The 21,877-nt window shown below is 47.4% G+C and overlaps 1 protein-coding gene across 9 annotated transcripts in view; it reads left to right on the forward strand.

Annotated features, from left to right (window-relative positions):
* robo2 (roundabout, axon guidance receptor, homolog 2 (Drosophila)) overlaps positions 1-21,877 on the forward strand; it is a 399,514-nt gene that overhangs the window by 331,834 nt on the left and 45,803 nt on the right. For 6 of the 9 annotated variants that reach the window (XM_036536231.1, XM_036536226.1, XM_036536232.1 and 3 more), the window contains exons 6-13: positions 3,399-3,535; positions 5,363-5,374; positions 10,234-10,358; positions 12,674-12,845; positions 17,192-17,397; positions 19,235-19,316; positions 19,905-20,070; positions 20,367-20,533. In XM_036536231.1, the coding sequence (XP_036392124.1) occupies positions 3,399-3,535; positions 5,363-5,374; positions 10,234-10,358; positions 12,674-12,845; positions 17,192-17,397; positions 19,235-19,316; positions 19,905-20,070; positions 20,367-20,533 (1,067 nt within the window). The remainder of the gene's footprint in view (positions 1-3,398; positions 3,536-5,362; positions 5,375-10,233; positions 10,359-12,673; positions 12,846-17,191; positions 17,398-19,234; positions 19,317-19,904; positions 20,071-20,366; positions 20,534-21,877) is intronic. The other 3 variants (XM_036536227.1, XM_036536229.1, XM_036536234.1) reach the window with 1 other exon arrangement.

The following is a 21,877-nucleotide window of genomic DNA, read 5'->3' on the forward strand; positions in this document are numbered from 1 at the left end:
CCGGGGAAGAGATGATAAATGATAAAGCTGGCTAATTGATTCCCGCCCGCGGTTGACAAACACTCGACAGGTTGAAACAGCTCCTTTGATCAGGGGGAAATAAAGTGGCACTCAGACGGTGTGAAACACGATCGCGCTGTCAGAGGAGAAATAGGACTTTGTCTTAGTGCTGCGGCCCAGTCGGAGAGGAGCTGGCCCCCAGCCCGCGCCGGGAGCCTCTCCGCTTCAGGCATAGCTCACCCACCAGCGCAGCAAGATGTTAAGCACTGATTACCGCAGGAGCTTCACTGGAAACATCAACACTGTGCGTGTGTGTGTGTGAACACGCCTGTACTGTATATGTCTGTGTGTGTGTGTGTGTGTTTGTGTGTGAACACGCCTGTACTGTATATGTCTGTACTTGTGTGTGTGTGTGTACAGTACAGTATATGTGCATTATATATGTATATGTGAGTGTTTATCCAAGTATACCCACTGTGTGTATGTGTACATCTGTTCTGTATGAATGAATGAATGTAATGTATGTATTTGTGGGTCTGTACATGTGTCAGTGTACAGTACAGTACATGTGTGAGCATGTGTCTGGGTATGTCCACTGCGTGTGTGTGTGTGTGTGAATTTGTATGGATGTGTGTGCCAGTAAATGTTTGTGCTGTATATGCGTGCTTCTGTTGTTATGCATACAAGTGAGGGGGAGAGAAATGAGAATATTTGTTAGAACACTTTTGAGCTCTGTCACCTTGTTACACTGAAACACTACACTACACCTACAGCATACAGGCCTGGTTGTTGCTGTTTTGAAGGCCTCAGTGTTTTACAGTGTGGTAAATGCAGCTGGAAAGCTGTTTTGCCCTCTGTTTAACAAGCCAGATCCAGAGCCACGACTTTCCATTGCTTTTCATTTCCATTTGTGCCCATCTGTGTGAAACGCGATACTGGCTCAGGGAAGGCGTGTGTGTGTGTGTGTGTGTGTGTGTGTGTGTGTGTGTGTGTGAGCACGTGGATGTTTGTGCATGCATGTGTGTGTGCGTGTGTGAGCGTGCGTGTGTGAGCGTGCGTGTGTGAGCGTGTGTGTGTGAGCGTGCGTGTGTGAGCGCGTGTGTGTGAGCGTGTGTGTGTGAGCGTGTGTGTATGAGAGTGCGTGTGTGAGCGTGCGTGTGTGTGTGCGTGCTTTCTCTGGTCCAGGCGCAGTGGAGAGCCCAGCGGGGTGAATTTGGCTCTGAGCTCCTCTCCACATCCCCTCCTTATTACATGTGTAATTGCATTCCTCCCCTAATGGACAAGCGAGCTCTGCCCCAGCAAGTGGCGAGAATGAGCTACTGTTCCTCTCCGCGTGCATTCTCCTCCGTTCTGCATGCGGTCCAAGCGACAAGGCCAGTCAACGCGGTGTTGTTTCAGCTCACATTTCTCACTCTGACGCGTCGCGGTCATCATCTCCGCCCGGATCCCATTCAAACACCCAGAACCTGTCTCCAGAGCAGGCCTCAACATCTGTCTGATCCTTCGCCGTTTCCGTCTTCGCCCGGGGCAATGTCAGGCAGGACAGTTAGCTCATTACTTTGTTTGTTTTGTGTCATGCCGGCTCGCTGAAAGTTGCTGTGTCACGCCGTCGTTGAATGATGGGTTTTGAATCGAAACAATGAAGCCTTTATTCGCCTCCAGAAATGCAAACTGTATTTCCCCCCTTGCTCCGAACAAAGCGTGCTCACACGGGCCAATCAAATAATCATTATGTTTTTCCAAAGCCGGGGGCCATGGAGAGGTTTCACCGGCAGTCATAGCTCAGGAATGGACTTTAATAAACACTTTTCATTCCGTGAACCTTTTCTCAGGAATTGCAGAACAAAAGAGAGCGAGAGAGAAAGAAAGAGAGAGAAATATGGAGGGGGGTGGGGAGACAGATCATATTAGGTCAAAAGCTTTGAGTAGCAGCTACCAATTTGTACAGCTGATGGTGAAATCGTGGGTGTTCAGCAATGGAGGCAATGGACAATATGTGACTGTGATTATACGAAGGTCTGTCAAGGAGCTGAATAGCAGAAACGTGCTCCATTTTCTCCCCGGCTGAAGGTCTTGGGCAGCGTTCACAGCAGCCATAGACAGCCGACACAGGGTTACCGCAATGCCACGGCTGGCTATCTGTGTCCCCCGCCTTCATTACTGCTGTCAGTAATACCCCAGTGTGATGTGGACTCTGTTTTTCTTATTGTTCTTACCCTTGTCATTCGCTTCTCTGCCTCGACTTTGACCCTCTTTTCATCCCTACCTCCTTCCCTCTGTCTCGCTCTCATTCTCCCGCTCTCTCCCTGTTTTCTTCGAGAGTCTCTCTCAGTTTTTGAGTGACAGACTCCAGACAGGTGGGTGTCTAGATGTCAGACAGACTATAGTCTCCCACCAACACTGCCCCCCCCCCCCCTCCAATTACAGACCCATGCGGCAAATGAAACCTGCATACAGCCCTCGTCAAACGCCACATTTACCCCCTTCTCCCCTTTGCTTGTCAGACCTCTCGGGCTATCACTCTAGCAGGAGATTGGAGAGCCATCTTCTGCGTATCTTGCATACTGTACAATTACGGCAACCTCCAGCACACCCTAAGAGGCGGCAGAGACAGGAGGGAGAGCTCAATAAAACCTCCTCAGTCTCCGACTCTCTGTCCCCGCCTGTCAGCCAGTGACACTCACTCGCCAGCCTTTTCTGTTACATCGATAGTGTTAGTGTATACACTAGGCTATTCCATATCTCTCTCGATGCTCGAAATCTTGCTACCACTCAATGGCTTCTCTTAACGCTGTTCACCGAGGAACAGAACTCAATCTAACCGCAGTGATTGTCTGGAGTTGTGTGCGTGCGGTGTAGGCTCTACTGGGAATGGGCTCATGTTTGTTTTAATAATTGTGTGGACATGCCCTGGATATCTCATCCTGAGATGATTGGCACCCCCCCCCCCCCCCACACCTCCCAGACACAAACTCAAACCCCCCCCACCAACCACCACCACCTCATAAATGTTGAAACAGTCTGGGGTTCCAGTTGAAAGCATCCCTCCCCTTTGCAGTGCAAGCCGTGGCTGAATAATTGATCCGGCACCTTCCGTCTCTCCGCCTCTACACGAAGAGCAAGGTTGTTTTTCGAGGCACTGGCTCTGTGTGAGGAGAGGCCTGTCTGTCTGTAGTCTCGTTTCTCAATCTGAGTTTTTAATGTGTCTGAAAACTGAAAAATCTGGAGATTTCAGGGTTTTAAAAGCTTATCACAATAAACAATAAAACTGTGTGTGTGTGTGTGTGTGTGTGTGTGTGTATTTTTTGTATGTGCATTCATATACATTAGCATACATTCTGCATATATGTCAGTATGCTGTTTGACCTTCTGAGGGTCCCCTCATTCCTGTCCCCTAGATATGACATCAAATACGACAAGGAGGACTTCCTGCTGCGGATCAAGAAGGCGTCGGCCGGGGACGAGGGCACCTTCACCTGCATTGCAGAGAACCGCGTGGGGAAGGTGGAGGCGTCAGCAACCCTCACCGTCAGGGGTGAGTGTGGGGGTTCCCTCTGACCCACCCCCGTCCCCCCGCTCACTCAACACAGGAAACACAAGACACAGTCAACCCATTCATTTACATCAGCACAGGAAATGACAGACGCGCTTCTGCTCCATATTCCTCACACAGTCTTCATACACACGGTTTCCAGTCTGCACATATACAGTGCATATAAAATTCATATAAAATATCTTCCATTAAGGTATGACTAATAGTTACTCAACATCATTAATTATTACTCGGGTCACAAATCAATAATTACCCAAGTTTTTTTTTAAAGATACCACACTTAGAGAGAGGAGCGGTGTTCAGAGACCGTTGAAGTAAAATGCGGTCTCGGCTGGGCGCTGGATAGTGATCTATGAGGAACACACGCAGTTGAGTGTTGATGCAGAGAGACGGACCTGGTGTGGAAGCGATCCCTTGAACGGAGCCATTCTGCACTGCGGCGCAATGGTTTACTTCAGTCGGAAGAGGGAAGCGACCGGGCTGTCTATGAATTCATTTAATTATTCATCCTCTCAGCTGGGTCCGACTCCAGCTCGCTCCCAGCCCCCAGTCTCGGTTTCGGCTCCGGGTAGCGCCGGCCCCCTCAGCGGGCTGGGAGTGCGCCTCGCCGCGCGGTCATTGAAGCCATTTCACAGCTTACTGGTGCAGACCGTGAGCAGCGCGGCAGAGGTGGGGAAGGTTAATAAAAACATTTTTTTGCTGTAATCTCTCCTCTCTTCTCCCTCTCTGCGCATTAAATCAAACCGTTCAAGGAGCGCTTTAATGATACGTGGGGAGGGAGGGAGAGAAGTTTGGGCGAGGGATTTGGGTTGGGGGTTGGGGGAGGTTAAAACAACCTGTGGGGTCAACTTCAATTTTCAGGCTTTTTAAATTTTGGATTTATATGAACACGGGCATTCATGTGGAGGGACTCGCTCTGCTGAGCGCAGGCGTGGTGCTGGGTTCTGTAGGTAAAGTCATTTCACACACACACGCGCACACACACGCACACACACACACACACACACACACGCACACACACACACTGAGAGACAGTCAGTGTAAGCCGTTGAGCAAGCTCCTCCGTTCCAAGTGTCAACACGGCACCATGCCTCAACAGCTGTACCTCTGAATTAAATATGAACCAAACTGTATGGTGCGTCTCTCTCCTGCTCAGTGTTAAACACACCTTGCCTTGTTATTCCCAGCACACACCCCCTGAAATTGAGAAATACCATTAAAGCTTAGGGAGTGGATCCAATAGCAGGGTTCCAGCACTGACTCCTCTGGATAGATTAACATTATTATACATTAGACAGCTGAGGTTGAAAATTGTCCATCAACAGAAGGGAAAATGAGAAATTTGGCTCCCTGTCATGCTGTTAAGCTCATGCAGGTCTTATGGCATGGCCGTAGGTATATGACTCATCCACCAGGTGGTGCTATTCTATGGCCAGAATCCCATTGACACAAGGCTTGCTAAGTACGTGCATGTGCTTGTGTGCAGTGGTAGAGTGAAATCATCAGTCAGAGGTGGTAGCAGAGAAATTAACCAGGCTACCGGTGGTAAAGACTGAAAAGGGGTGGCTATTTTGGATCACGGTGCCCCACCCCACAGTGTCCCCTGCTATCGGGTCTCCCCTGCTACCCTCTGCTGGAGATGTGTGCCCGGCACGACATGTCATTCATTCTGACTATGATTTCTTTTTTTTTCTTATTTCTTTCCCCTTATCTCTTCTGTTCTGTTTTTCCCTCTCCTCTCTTTTGTTGTTTGTTTTTTTTGTTCTTTTTTTTGTGTTTTACTTCACCACACCATTGTTCTGTCTACAGCCCGTCCGGTGGGTAAGTACTCATCCTTACGAGCAAACTCCATTGTGCATGGGCGTCACTCTTACACACACACACACACACACACACACACACAAACAGACTGACTCATCGGTTAACATCATGTACTAACTAACCGAGGCGCCGTGTCACCACGGCGACAAGCCACAGCCTCGCTACCCCACATCGCACTGCAGATGATACCCACTAATCCCAGTAGTTATGGTAGAAATAGTGGTCGCTTTTCCCTATGCTTACTAACCCGTTAATCAACTAAACTCCCGTCGGCCGTGCTGCAGTCCGTGCTGGCTTCTTGGCAGTGGTGTTGGCAGAGCAGGCCTCTTGTATGTCTGGGTCCTAACTCCCAGAATCCCCTTGCTCCTGCTACCCCCCCCCCCCCCCCCCCCATGCTTTTACTGTCTGTCAGCACCTGAGTTCTCTTTAATAAGCACTTATTGTTGCCATGTGTGTGTGTGTTGCTCTCTATCAGAGTGCCTCTTATTTGAGCTCCTCCAGTCTGGTTTGTTGAGTTTGGCAGCTAAATGGCTGTAGTCACACCTCTAGTCACACTTCATTTGAACGGCCTGTTTATACAGATGAAAACAGTTGATGAATACATTTTAATTTTGAGCAAATAACTTTTTCTCAGCTTTTTTTCAGATAGTAAGCCGATATAGATATGTAGCAAATGATACATATCTAATAGTAACAATAATAATAGAACTGTAGTTTTATAGTTAGTTTTATGGATAATTAGGAAAGGAACACTCTTTTTGAATTAGTTTTAAAGTGTTCATTTGAGTTTTAATTTTCTGTTTGCTGCCTGTTTACCAGTTAGACATACTTGACTGATCAGCATTAGTGTTTTCCTGCATCAGCTGTTTGCCAGCAGTATAAGCAGCCTCTTTAAAATAAACTGTGACCTTTTAATTCTGCAGGTTCGGAGGGGATACAGGGGTGGGGGTTTTTGATACCCCCTCCCCTCAGCCATTAAGATCTCAAGTGAATATTTTCTGCTGGAAATGTCAATTAATGCCACGCCGGTTTTTCTCCCCGCACGCGGAGGGAGACGTTGCGTGAAGGAAGGAAAGGCCCATGTCGGGCCGAGGCAAGCAGGGGTGCGTGTCGGGGTGAGCCTGACTGGCAGGAGGAGCTGAGATAGCAGGCGAAAACGGCGGGCCCGACGCCCCCGAAACAGCGGTGGCCGTCGCGTGATTGTCATGACCCATCAGGCTCGAAGAAGATTTGGGCAAATTAAATATTCAGCTTTGCCTGTAGCTAGGGGAGAGTAATTGCTGAGGCTCTCTGAATAAAATATTATTGCAGGATTTTAAGAGTATCGAATATCTGTGAATGTCTGTCTGCTGGGGTGTGTGTGTGTGTGTGTGTGTGTGTGTGTGTGTGTGTGTGTGTGTGTGTGTGTGTGCCTGCATGTGCCTGTGTGTGTCTGCGCATGAGTGTGTGTGTGCCTAAAGCCCTCAGAACTGTATTAGTCTTATGAATGCCATCCACCCCTGGACAGATGTGTTCTGTCATGAATTAAATATCCTGGGGTGATTGGCCGTTTCCCTCTTTGGATGCAAGAAGAGGAAGAATGCCTTCAGAAGGCGTTAAAGTCCCCAAATGAAAGTCTGAGGGGGAAGTTGACTTAGTAACTGCCACGCATTACAAACACGTTCCACACTACTCTGCTCTACTTTAACTGTTCATTGATATAGTACCTCTACTATCTCATCTGATGGGCGTGTGTGTGTGTGTGTGTGTCCGCGCGTTCATTGGTGTGGGTGTGTGTGAGTGAGAACGAGAGAAAGGGGAGACAGCGAGAAAGAGAGACAGAGTGTAAGGGGTAAGAGATAGCAGTCTTGAAGTGATTAAACAAACACTTTGCTTCTTTGCAGGAGTGATTGGCACATGGTAATACACTGCCTCCCTGGCTATCAGGGGGGAGGAGAGCAGGGAGGAAGTGGAGACTTTGCCAAATGGTGATTTAAGGGGTTTGCGTTAGACCCGTCTTTGAGTGCGCGATAGACGTGCATGGGAGAGGGCCCAGCAGAGGAACTGTAAATCTGAGGCCATCTGCGGCTCCTCCAGCAGTGTGTGTCTTTGACAAACACGAGCCAACAAAGGAGAAGATCCCTTAGATAAACCCGCCAAATAGCGGAGATTCTCTTTGGCTGCGGCCGGCTGCATTGTCCCTGTGCTGAACTGACAGGCCAGCGTAGAACTGAAGATCTAAAGAAAGCTGAACCAAGCAAACATTGTCCTTCCACCAAATCTTAACCATTGTACTAATTAACAGTAAATTACCCAGGAAAGGGAGTTAATTCTTTACCTTACGTGTGCCATTTTGCACTGAAACAAAAACATCACTCTTTATAACTAGAAGCTATGTGTATGTAGTAAAGTAATGACACTAGTTCTGCTGTTTTATGCCACAGCTGTTGAAGCATCTTTATTGTTTCCAGTGGCACAAGTGTCTGAGTTTCTTCATAAAGTTGACGGAAACGACTTTCTTTATTCATAAAGTTGAGTCTAGCAGGACAAAAGTGTGGCGCAGTCACCGTCCTCTGATAAATCAAAGCTCTGACAGCTGCGGAGAGAACGGGAGTTTCTGCAGAGCGCGCCGCATATTCGGCGTTGGCAATAGCTCCCTTATCTTTTCCATTACTTTTGCTTCAGTTCCCTTTCTGTATAAACATAGGAAAGTATGAGCTTATTACGAAAAAGGGCAGTTTGACCTTTTCTTTTAAATAAAGCCTCTGCTCGGAGCGCACGCAGCCGCAGAGGGAGAGGAGGTCTTTTTATAGAGTGCGGTGCGGAGTTTCGCCCGTTCCCCGGGATCTGCTTCTGATCCTCGGGTCACGGTTGACCGCAGAGCGGAATCTGTGGATGTAATTGGTCCATTTGAATTTTCCCCCCCTCTGGGACCCCCCCCCCAAGACAGTGACCTTCCAAGGATGGAGAGGCGCAGGTGGGGGGCCGGTCGGAAAAGTGAGGGCTAGGTGCAGCACCCCTGCCCTGGGGGGCACCCACATTGGTATCAGCCTGTTAGCAGGGGGTGAGAGTGAGGGTCAGGTGGGGGGGTCAGATGTACATACGCAGGGCATATTTGTTTGATACCTGGGGAGGGAGGAACGGTGGCCTGGCTTCTTGGTGTGTGTGTTTTTTACCTGGGGAGGCTCCCCTGACCCCTGAAGTGTGTGTGTGTTTGTGGGTGTGTCAGCTGTCTGCCAGGTGTGTGAGTGTGCGTTACCTGAAGGGATGGGCTCAGGTTGCTCTCACCTGTTTGTGTGTCGCCGTGATTCAGAGCGAGGTCATGTGACTGGGGATATTTTTTCTGAATCACAGTTTTATTATGGGTGCTGTCAGGGTCTTGTGATTAACACACATCAGTATATTTACCACAGTAGAAGGTGCTGTCGGTAGCTGTGAGTGAGGCTTTAACAGCAGTGCCAGGAACTGAGTCATGAGAAACGCAGAGATCTGCCCTTCTACTTTATCTGCTAATTGGCCTTAATGATTTCCAGCAGACAGAACGGGGCAGTTCATCTGTTTGTGTGTACCTTGGAACCCTGTGAGTAAGGCTGAGTAATGTGTTAGCGTGAATCAGTGCGATAGCTGTTTATTTGTGAATGGGAGAATGGGGCATTTGTCTGCTCTTGTTATCCGCTGTTTATTGGGGGATAACTCGTGCCGAGTTTTTTGCTATTGTTTCAAGATGCGCGTTTGGTTCAGCGTGGGGTGGGGGGTGTGTGTGTGTGGGGGGGGGGGGGGGTCCTGGCCTGTTAATGCCGAGCCAATAAAAACACACAATATAAACAATAGAGAACGCTCTCACCCACTGTTCTCAGAGCCGGGCCACTCTGAAGATGTCCTTGCCACCTTGTTCTTTAATTATTTAATTGACTTTCGGAGGGCACCGTTAAATAATTAAGACTGGTGTCTTCATTGGTGAAGAGCGATGAAAGGAGGTGGGGGCGGGGGGACGAGGGCGCGTTCCCTTGAGGCAAGTGCAGGTGAAGGGCAAAGCGTCCGCTCATTCAAGGTCGGGGGGCTGTGGAGTGGGGGGGGGGGGGGGGGCGGCGGGGGGGGTCTCGCTTTTTCTTCTGTTTATTCGCGCTGCTGATGAAAAGCGGTGAATCGCAGGCAGGAATACTAAAGAGAGGACGGGGCGCTTGTTGACGTGCGTCTCGGAGCACTTGGGTTGAAGAGGCAGGCTCATTACGCAGTTAGAGGAAGCCCTCGGTCTGGAGAGGCCAGACTCTCTTCAGCCGGCTCTGCCCTCGTCTTTGATTTGAACACGGCTGTCGGAGGGGGGGTGTTGTGGCGGGGGGGGGGGCATGGATCGTAGGTCAGGAGAAAGCAATGAAGAGGTTTCATTCAGAAGTGAGACAGGCTGAAGTGCACACATGACGCAATCCACCGAAACGAGGACCCGATCAGACGCAATTCCCATCCAATTACAGCAGACTGCGGCCGTGCTGCACTTGCATCGCCTCCTGCTGGTGGCTGGCTCCCAGCGGCAGCGTGACCCAAAGCACTGGCTGAAGGCTGACTGTCATTCATTCGGCTCCAGCTCGCCTTGGCCGTCCGGATGAATGGCTTGCGTGGTTGCCGTGGTGTCAATGTCACAGTCCTTGATGTGTGTCGTCAAACGAAACACCAACATAAACGAAATCAAGCCTCTTGCATGGAAAGCTGTCTCTTATGTGTTGATTTGGACTGATCTTGATATACTTTGCTTGTTTCTGCCTGAGAACCCCCCCCCCCCCCCAAATACCCCTAACCACCCCCCCATTCCCTTACCCCTCTCCCCTCCTGTTTCCTGGTAACGGTAAACTAACGGTGGTGTTGTGTTTGACCTTTGACTCCAGCTGCGCCCCAGTTCGTTATCCGGCCGCGTGACCAGATCGTGGCGCAGGGACGCACTGCCACCTTCCCTTGCGAGACCAAGGGGAACCCCCAGCCTGCCGTTTTCTGGCAGAGAGAAGGCAGCCAGGTAAGTCTGGCGCATCACCTGACCGCAAGCCAACGGGGGGCTTTATGTGAAAGAGTCTCTCTCTGTCTCTCTACATTTCTTTATTATCCTCTCTCTTCCTCTTACATTACATTACATTATTGGAATTTAGCACATGTTCCTATACAGAGCGACTTACATCAGTTACAGTTTTTAAATTTATTTTACAGTGTTATCCGTTTATAATGCTGGATACTTTACTGAGGCAATTGTGGGTTAAGTACCTTGCCCAGGGGCACAACAGCAGGGGAATCGAACTGGCAACCTTTCAGTTACTTAAGCACTATGCTACACTGCTACACCCTACTTACTCTCTCTATGTGTTTACAGTAAAGTTACCACTGTGGTTTACAGAGTTCACTGTCTACTTTCTCAGTGTTGATCAGCCAGCAGTGTCAGCATGATGGGTTATGGCATCACCTTCAGTCCTCATGGCCCTATCTGCCCATGAGGATCATCAGAGCTGGGGGAGATTTTAGACCTGTGATTACTACTCTCTCACTAAACATCTCCACTCTGCTGTAAATGCCAGCCCTCTGACACAGACTGGGAGAAAACTGAGATCAGTGTGTGTGTGTGTCTGTGTGTGGGTGTGTGTCTGTATGTGTGTGTGTGTGTGTGTGTGTATGTGTATGTGTATGTGTGTGTGTGTGTATGTGTGTGTGTGTGTGTGTGTGTGTGTTTGATCACTTGACCTCTCTCAGCTGTCCTGTTCCTCCCACCTGTATTTTCAGCTCTACAGGTTCCCATGATTGAAGCTGATAGTGGGAGACCTTGTCCCACACTGACACACACACACACACACACACACACACACACATAGTACATTATACCAGTGAGTCCTCTTAATGAAGAGGAACAACAGCAATTAGGAGCCAGTCTGGGCCTGCAGACATGCCATAGAGATGGCTCAGCTCTGGAGAATGGTGTTGAGGCTGAGACAGATATAGAACTGTGTGTGTGTGTGTGTGTGTGTGTGTGTGTGCGCAGGATGCATTTTTTGCTTTACTCTGTGTTACTGAAGCTAAAAGGCCTGAAACAAATAAAGGAACAAACACACTCACAAGAACGTAAACACACACCACACACATGCAGACCATCCAATGTCCAGGCACACAAGGTCAAAACTCAAAAGGCTCAGATTGGCTCATCATACACTTGCAGACTCATCCTCCTGCATTCAGAAACATTAACATGCATTGAAATAGGCACATTATGTTTACACACAAAATATAGCTGTCTTGCTCTCTCTCCGTCTCTCTCTTAGTCTCTCTCTCCCTCTATTTCTCTCTCTTATTGTCTTAAATGAGATATGAAGGTATTCGTTAAAAAGAACAAATTAAGGCAGTAATTAAGTGATTAAGCAAGGGGAAGCTTTTCTGTCACACTTGAGGATAATGAAGTGGACATCTATCATCCCTGTGTAGGGGGATGGGGCTAATTAAAAAAACTACATAATTTGCGGCATTAAAGTCATTAGGTGTAATTGAATCTGGCTAATGTCTTTCTTTTCTGTTCGTTTGGTTTGAGGACTTTGAATGTGGGGGAAAAAAAACAACTAATAAAATACAAAGGCGTGGGGGGGCAGCTCAAGGGTACAGGGCAGCGGAGGTAATGTTTCAGTCATTGACAAAACTCCCGTCTGTTGTCCGTTATTGCTAGCGGATCGCGTCTTATTAGCGGTGTTAATCGCTAACCAGCCTGAATTGATGGGACCCCCAGAGCCGTGTCCCTGTACCTCTCCTCCCACTCACTTTGCGTGCCGGCTCGGACAGCGGGCGAAGAGGTGGGCGTGAGTGGGTGTGAAGGCGGAGTGGCGTAATTATGCGGTTATGAAAGGCTGCAGGAACCAGAGAAAAGATGAAGGCCTGGGCGCACTGGCCGAGCAGCGCTGGTGTCGCGAGCGATCCGTCGCGTGTGAACGCAGGTCTTCAAGGCCAGTCTCTCGCGCTCCCCAGGCATTCTGTCAGATTGGTTTGTTCGGTTTGCCCTGCATGTGGAGGTCTCGGTGAGCATAGTGTCACTGTTGAAGGCTGCGGTCGCTGGAACACAATCAGAAGGATGCTGGAAATCAAGGGCATTTTATTGCAGAGATTCTCATAAAGAGCAGGGTCAGTGTTACCAGTGAACTCTTTAGAGCCAAAGCATATGTGCGTGTGTGTCTTTATGTGCTTGTCTGTCTCAAGCTTATATACTAATATTCACTAAGTTACATGGATTGCTACAGGATTGAGTTGGTCATTTCCCAAGGGAAGATGATGCTCTTCTTCCTCCTCCTCCTCCTCCTCTTCCTCCAGAACCTGCTGTTCCCAAACCAGCCCCAGCAGCCGAACAGCCGCTTCTCTGTGTCACCCAGTGGAGACCTCACCATCTCCTCAGTGCAGCGCTCTGATGCCGGCTACTACATCTGCCAGGCCCTGACCGTGGCGGGAAGCATCCTGGCTAAAGCCCAGCTGGAGGTCACTGACGGTAAAGAACACTGCATCATGGGACAGAAACTGACTGTCTCTACACAAGCTTTACCCCTGCCCCAAGTCCACACGCGCACACATGCACGCACGCACGCACACACACAAACGCACATCAGACACTTACATTCATACACATCTCTATGTTTTCATACATACACCTTATTCCCTACCTCCGTGCACAAACATGTTTTATTTTGATTTTTCAAACTTTGAATGAGTTTGAGTCTACAAATTTTCCCATTATCACCAATACTTTCATCATAAAAGACAGCCTCCCTGTTTTGTCAAAGTGCTGTTATTTAACAGAAAAAAAAAGAAAAAAAACATACTCTTGCCAATTAAATCGCTTTTGTGAATAGTTCAATTGGTCTTGCAACCTTGAACACTATTAAAAGCAGAAGTAAAATGATGGCAGAAAACACCTTCACATGTTCTTTTTGCCTGAAAACACGTTTGTTTTGCAGGCTCCCATGGCCTTGCCCTTCAGTCTGACAGCTGCGTTGTTTTTTTTTTGTTTTGTATTTTTTCCTTCTCAATGTTTTGCTTCTTCTGTCAGACACCATTTAATTAAGTATCTATTCAAGCTGTGTTGGAAAGAAAAAAGAGGATGGCAGTGCCCTTGAATCTTCCAGAATTTAATGATCAATTTCAGTGAGTGAGTGGGTGAGTGATTGACACTTCTTCTGCCATAGAGATGTGGGGCTTGTCTCAGCCACATACCAATTCAGTCCCAGAAAAAACACAGCAGATCATCACTCAGACACCATCTAATGACCCCTTGGCTTTGATTCTGACATTCCTCTACCCTACCTTTTGTGTGCAGTGATTACATGCTTCTTCTCCACACACACACATTCACATGTACGTGCGCACACACACACATACCTAATATTTGCATGCACAAGTGAATACACAAACACTGGCACATATTTGCATGCAGGTGTGCGTGCACACATCTACAGTATAATATGCATGCACAAGCACACATGCACACACACTTGCACAGACATTTAAAAGCACATATGTAAACACATGCACTGTATTTTCTTGCACAGGTACACACACATATGCAGAAACAGAAATGCACATATACTCACTTTTATGCATTTACATGCACCTATACAGACATAAACCTACCCACTTTCACAGAGGCGTGTATGTGTGCGCACACAAACTAGCAGACGCAAAACAGAAATAAAACAGATGCACGCACAAACACTTTACACACACATAAACACACACACGCACACACAGGTTATATTTGTTGTTACGTGTCCCTGTGGCACAGAAGGCTTAAAGTGCAGCACAGGAGGAGCGGAGGTAACAGACACACCTACCTCCATGCGCAGGTGATTTACGGTAGCCGGGGCGACAGGAGCGAGGCAGGTTCAAGGAGATCTGTAATGAGAAATTCCTGATGCAGACAGTCAAGGCCTCCGCCTCATCCGTCTCTCTCTCTCCCCTCAATCCCCCCATCTCTCCATCATTCTATCACACCGTCCCTCACCTCCCCCCTCCCTGAACACCCAGTGCCCTTCAGCTGTTTGGCTTGTTGCTTGCAGTTACCACTGTTTTCCTGGGTGTAATTTGTTCGCATAGATTTGTTTGATGAAGAGATAATGAGAAAAGCACAACCGGTGTGATTGCTTCATATTTCAGAACCACCACCCAGTAAGAGGAGCAGGCTGGGTATTGAACAGAGGCAGAGTCTCTTGCCAACTCTTTGACTGATTAACTGAGTTTGACCCAGGCTTTGAAGGTCAAAGGTTGTGCATGAAGCTTCTATATGTGTGAAAGCAGGGCTAGAGAAAGGATGATGCTACTACTCTTGGCAGACAACCTGCTTTTTGGCCACATTGTCAGATATACACTGCAAAAAATCCAAATCTCACCAAGCATATTTGTCTCTTTTCAAGTCAAAATATCTCTTTACACTTAATATAAGACACAGTCACCAAACAAGCAAAATTTCCTTGAGCTACAAGGACTTGTTTTTAGACGGTGCATCTTGAATATCTTGTTTGGTGAAACTGTCTTGAAAACATCTTACTTTGAGTGGTATATCAAATTAAGCAAGCCTTTTTGACAAGTCAGAAGGTTTTTAAACTGCATGACACAAAAACACTTCCTAATGCCAGTTAAAAATGGATCAAAATGAGTTTTTTTCCCACCTAAATTTTAAGATCCCTTTCAAGAAGTCTTAACAAGTGTATTTCCACTAGTTCCATTTGCAGTTTTTTTCACTTATTACTAGCAAAAAACACCTTGTATTAATTATTTTATTTCTTATTTTTGAAGGGCTATTTTTTGCAGTGTTAAGTGATAGGGGATGCAAATGTATGCAGTGTATAACTGCCTTCCCCAATAGTGGATGAAGCTTTAACCCAAGAGGTGGTTAAACTGAGCAGGAAGGGAGGTTTTGGAAGCCTTTTGGTCGCCTCTCAGCACACACTGCATGTCATGTTAAAGATGCCTGCTGCGTAACACATCCATAAAAAGAGCATTCCAGTGGAAGCGCATAGAAATGTCCTCTCTGCTGAAGGCAGAAGCTGGGAATGAAGGCTTCAGAAGAGAAGGAAATTGAACAGAAAAAGACAATGCAATCGTTCCCGCTGAAGTGGAAGGACTCTTTTAATGTTCCTCCCAGGGTTGCGTGGAGTGGGTTTCCTACTTTGTGCTTTTTTCTTCTGTCCCAGCCGCCCTACAGGAGACCGAGTGTGAATGTGTTGAAAGGCTGGTGAAGAATACTTGTTAATTAGCACCTCAGGTCCGACATCATTAATCCGCACCTTCTAATTAATGTTCGCGGTGTGATGCCAGGAGTCTCTCCAGTGCTCAGTGCTGAAATATAAACTGTCTCCCGGCAAGCGCCATAACTCACAGGTATGAACAGTCCGATCAATCCAGCGAGATCTTTTTTATGTTTGGTTGTTCTGCTAACTGTGGCTGGAACACAAATAATTGCCCGGCAAAAACAATTAGAGTTAAATCAATTCTAACAGAGTTCATATGAGTCCAGCCAGGGCTAGAATGTGCTGTATCAGAGTTAACTTAAGCACTGAAAATTTTGCTGTGTGGAAGCACTTAGCTGACAAATCTCTCATGAGTGTAAAGGAACACTTTAGCTGTTCATGGGTCAGTAAGATTGTGTGAATGTTCAGTCAAGCCAAAGCTGATATCACGTGTAAAAACTGATCCTTGTGCTGTGTGTATGAAACCTATTCATAGTCGCAGTCTTAATATTTGACATTTGACATTCAAAAAAAAAAACATTATTCACATAATTTTTGACACAACAATGCTGTTCATCCCTCCATTATGCTGCTCCACATTACATTATATACATACATTACATACATTATATATATATTATACATTATACGCTTACATTATATTCTTATGTAAACAATAAAATTTACTGTACTAGGTAACTGTAATAATATGTAGTTATTCCTGTTATATCCTAGTATAGTATCACTTAATAGTCAAATTGCATTACTATATATATTGTTTTAGAATGAAGCAATACCTATTAATATAAAATAATTCAGTAATATTTGCAGTGCCACAGTGGATGAGTGAATAGGGTTATGGTGTCAAACGTTACGAAATAGCTTGAATTTTGCATTTTAAGTGCTTAATCAAATAGTACGAAACTCCTTCAGACTAGGCTTCATATAAATTGTAAACACAAGCCCAGACCTAGTTTTGGTTATGGAACATGACTCAATTCCATCCTGATGCAGGTGTACAAACCTTTCAACCCCCATCGTAAGAGGAACTAGCCATGGTCTCTCACTCAAAATGTCGTGGGAGCAGCTTTTTACCGGGGTATAGGGAGCCCAAGTGCAGAGGCAGTTCCAAACTTCCTCATTGTGGAACATCATGAAGTATTTATCTGGGTAGCTGCGACTGAATATGCACAGACCCTCCTGTTACACCACAGTAGCTGTAAGGAAACCATTGGCACTGGGGTAAGAATGTCAGGCAACCAAAGCCGTAACTGGAAACTGCTAAGTCTCCCTCGCCACATCAAGGGTCTGGAAAAAATAAGTCAGCTATTCCTACCCCGTTTCCCAGCAATCCAGAGGTGGGCATGGCACTGTGGTGCACTAATGAGACCCCAAGAATAAAACACACACACACACACACACAGACACGCACACAAAATAAAACTGTATTGCATGGAATATTAGGGAAAAAATCACCACATCCTCCTCCTTGACGATAAGAGTGTACCTTAATATTTTAGATATAAAACAGGAATGGAGGGTCCGTCGTTATTCTGTGTTTTTTTTGTGTGTCCGTGGTTTATGACCATGCCGTCCTCTTTTCCCCGCCCAGTGCTGACAGATAGGCCGCCACCCATCATCCGCCAGGGTCCGGCCAATCAGACGCTGGGCGTGGACAGCGTGGCTCTGCTGAAGTGCCAGGCGTCGGGAGACCCCATCCCCACCATCAGCTGGCTGAAGGACGGAGTCAGCCTGCTGGGGAAGGACTCCCGCATGTCTCTGCAGGACCTCGGCAGCCTGCAGATCAAGAGCATCAGGGTGGGTCCCTTAGAGAGCAGTCACTACATTACATTACATTACATTACATTACATAACATTACATCACATTTATTTAGCGGACGTTCTTATCCACAGCAACTTCCAGCACAAAAGAACAGAAGTGTACCCATTCAAGTTGAATGAGCAGTGTCAGACCAGGCTAACAATACTTCCAGACCAGTGTGTTCGCATCGCACTGCTTAAGCCCTACTGCAAGTGAACTCCCTAGCATGACTAGACAAGGGTAGCCAAATATACCACCATACAGCACAGTCACTAGATCACAGAATCCATATCACGTTGCGACACTACACCTAAAATTAATAGCAAGTGATACAAGAAATACAAATAGCAGGTGTTAGGGGGTGGGGATTGAGGTAGAAACAAGATATGCAGTCTGACGAGGTGGGTCTTCATACTGCATCACAGTGTATGCCGGTACGCTATTGTTAGCTGTCTTTACCCCTCCTTCGCTATCCCTGTCCTTCTCCACCCCTCCTTCTCAGTTCTGTCCTGCCTTTCCTCTTTAGAGCTCTTCTCTTCTTTCCCTGTCTCCTCCTTTCCCCGTTGTTTCACAATCTCCTCCCTTCCCTCGATCCCCGACTCCGTCTCTGCGCATTCTCTGTTTTCTTGTCCTCGCCCCCCCCCCCCTTCTCCCCCCCTTCTCTCCCCGCTCTTAATCGCTCTTCGCAATGTGACCTTCCTTCCTCCCATCCTCCTATTTTATTATTTCCTAATCCCGCGCTCCCTTCTGCGTGTGTGTGTGTGTGTGTGTGTGTGTATGTGTGTGTGCGCGCCTGCTTGTGAGCCCGTGCGCGTGTATTCCAGATTTCAAACGGATATCGGTTAGACATAACTTGGATGGACAAGGGAATCATATTGCTTTTAAGAGATGAATAGGAAATATTGATTTTTGTAAATTGTTTGATACTATCACTTAGGGAGACAGAGGGACTTACAAGGCTCAGCTGTGTCTCGTCTGGATTGGCTCCAGCCGTAGAGCGAAGAAAAAGGGGGCGTAGAGGGGTTAAGCGTCCACAGACACCCCCCCCCCCCCCTTGAGAAAATGCAGCGAATTTAGAGTCTCCACACACCACGCGCCCCCGCTCCGTGGCCTTGCTGGAATATCCATTACGCCCGACAAAGCTGCCAACCACTGACATTTTATTTAATAAATCGAAGGGAGGCTGCAGGGATGAAAACCAACAAACAGCAACAGCAAAGTTCCGGAGAGGGAGGGAGAGATGGGCCAGCTGTCATCAGTCCAGGGGGTTTCAGCAGTGGCCCCTAAATTAATTATCTCACCATTGTTGTGTTTGGCGGGATGGGTGGGGGGTGATGGGGTTGGGGGGGTGTGGACGTAAAGTGTGTGTGTGTGTGGGTGTGTGTGTGTGTGTGTGTGTGTGGGGGGGGGGGTTCTGGGTGAGTAGTAAATTAAATTTATTAGAAAATTAACGTCAGCACTTTCAGGGACACACTATGACACATGATTTTGTCTCCTGTTTTTTTTTTCCCCCTGTCCCATCTCTCTCTGTCTCTTTCTTTCCCTCCCTCCCCCCCTCACTCACTCACTCACTCTCTGAAAAAAGGCTAAGGCCAGTGGAGGTTAATGCATTTTTAGTGTCAGGATGAGTTAAACTAAACTAGTGCTTCTACTTCCATTCTGATATGGCTGATTAATCCTGGTTCTGAGTGGTTGTTTTGGAGCCAGAGGGAGGAGCCTCCACCATATGCAGACTTAGCAGGGTTTTTTCCTGAAGTGACTAGGCTGCTCTGCTGATGCGATTACCGTTTGATTGACAGATCAGTTTGACTGACAGGGTGTCCTCTCTTCCAGCTCTCGGACTCTGGGATCTATACCTGCGTGGCCGCCAGCTCCAGTGGGGAAACCTCATGGAGTGCCTTCTTAGAAGTAAAAGGTGTAGTACTGCAACAAGCTTTACCCCAAAACTAAACCCCTCTCATACTGTACCACTCCCATACTATACCCTTCTTTCACTGTATCCCCCTCACACTCTACACCTCCCGCACCGTACCCCTCTCACACTAATACCCTCTCACACCGTACCCCTCTCACACTAATACCCTCTCACACCGTACCCCTCTCACACTAATACCCTCTCACACCGTACCCCTCTCACACTAATACCCTCTCACACCGTACCCCTTTCACACTAATACCCTCTCACACCGTACCCCTCTTGAACTGTACCGCCCTAATACTCTACACTTCCCTCACTGTACCCTCTCACACTGTATCCCTCTCATACTATACCCCTCTTTCACTGTACCCGTCTCTCATGGTATCCTTCTCATACTGTGTCCCTCCCATACTATACCCCTCCAAAAACTATACCCATCTCACATAATACACACTGTACCCCTCCCTCACAACACATTCTTTCTCTACTGAAGATCTCTTGGTCCAGCCTGTGTCCTCAGGGCTTTGACAGGCAGTCGTTATTTAGCCAGCTTACGTCTTTTTCTTTTCTAATTGTGTGGCTTAGAGTCGGGCGGGGTCATGGTCATTAAGAACCGTGACGACAACGAGCTCCCGGGACCTCCCTCCAAGCCCCAGGTCACCGACGTCACCAAGAACAGCGTGTCCCTCTCCTGGCAACCCGGGCTGGCAGGAGCATCGGCCATCTCTTCCTTTGTCATCGAGGCCTTCAGGTTTGTCCCAAGGCTCTGACCTTTACCAGACATATACAGTGGTAAACACAGTTCTCGACACTGCTATATGACAGCCGTAAACATTTAATGACAGCCTACACACGTCTCACTGCTGTTAGACATTTCCTAACACCAGTGTAGCCACAATGGCTTTATAGACTTAAGTCACAAATATAAATCACAGGCCAGTAACGTAACAAGATACCTCAACCGCACACCTGCTGTGAAGCTCCACCCCTGCTGTGTAATGAGTGGCCTGTGATTGGCCCTTTTTCTTCCCTGTCTTCTCTCCTCAGCCAATCGGTGAGCAACAGCTGGCAGACGGTGGCGGACCATGTGAAGACCACACAGTTCACCGTCAAAGGCCTCAGACCCAACACCATCTACCTGTTCATGGTGCGGGCGGTTAACGCCCAAGGCCTGAGCGACCCAAGCCCCATGTCGGAGCCTGTCCGCACCCAAGGTACAGGAACCAGTAGCCCTTAGGGTCAGGCCTAAGGCAAACACTTTAATTTAATACATTTTGATTATTCAAGCTTTGTTTGCCCCAGGACATAAAGCGGTGTCTTGGTTTGATATGAAGGCGCACCTAAATGAATGTTACTAACAGAGCTTGAGGGATTTAGTCTTTTACTCATCGACTCATGTTGGCCTGCCACTGCTGTGTGTGCCATCCTTGTTCAAATTCTGCACTTCATTCCAGGAAATAAGCTTAATTGATTCAAATCAGATCTGTTATAATCAGAGGGGTTCATGTGATCCACACATTGCCACAGACGTTTATTGTCCCACGAACACACATCCGAACACAAGAGGTGAGAAAGAATTCGTGCTCACCTCCAGCAGCTCATTTCTAGCCGTTCAGTTTGTCTTATCAGCGATTGCTCTGTGCGTCTACCTGCTGGGACCTGGTGCTGCAGCACTGCATTTGAAGGGTCATTATCTTCCTCGGTGAAGTCTGACAGAGATGCGGTTTACAGCAGTAGCAGTAGCAGAGAGAGCCAGCTAAGAGACTGGCATCTTTAATGGCAGTGCAGTTCATTAGGACTACAGTTAAAGAATTATGTAAAATAAGCATGTCTGCATTGGGAAGAGTAACTCAGTTAGAATCATCCCTGCAACGTTAATGATCATAACGGGGAAAAATGGCCAGCTCGGAACCGAGGCAGATTAGATTAAGGTAACATGTAGGCCGTAATCTCTTTATTGGCTTATCTGATAACTCCTGTGTATCTTTGGTAACCTTTGGTTAAACTCTGTTGAAATGCAAACCACAAACACGCACATGCAGTGCATACAGTGAGAGAGAGAGATTGAGACGGACAGAGAGAGAGAGAGTCAATTCAAATTACAGAACATCTTTCTCCATTTGTGGAAAGGCCTTGTGTTGACACACAGAAATGGTTATTGACAATGGCAGTCTGGGAAGATGGATTGATTTTTAGTGTCTCACAAACTGCATTTGGCCTGCTCCACTCTGTTAGCAGAGTCTATGATTCATGACTTATTCTTCATTGTTTTGTTCAAGCTTTTTTTTTTTTTTTTTTTACAAAAATCTCATTTTCTGTCACGAATCATCCAGTAATTCATCCGGGTCTTTCCTCTCAGCCGCAGGCAAACGAACTGGAGTGATCTCTGAGCATCGCCTGTACTGTTGCCAGAGTGGGAATCCAACGTATTAAGATTTTAATAGCCCTAAATAAAAGCACATGCAAGTAGGGCATGGGAAATGGAATGGCAAATAATGTCATTCATTCATTCATTTACAGTATCCCCCCCCCCCCCCCCCCCCCCAGTTCCCCCTTCC

Source organism: Megalops cyprinoides, chromosome 9, assembly GCF_013368585.1.
Source record: "Megalops cyprinoides isolate fMegCyp1 chromosome 9, fMegCyp1.pri, whole genome shotgun sequence".
NCBI classification, from domain to species: Eukaryota; Metazoa; Chordata; class Actinopteri; order Elopiformes; family Megalopidae; genus Megalops; species Megalops cyprinoides.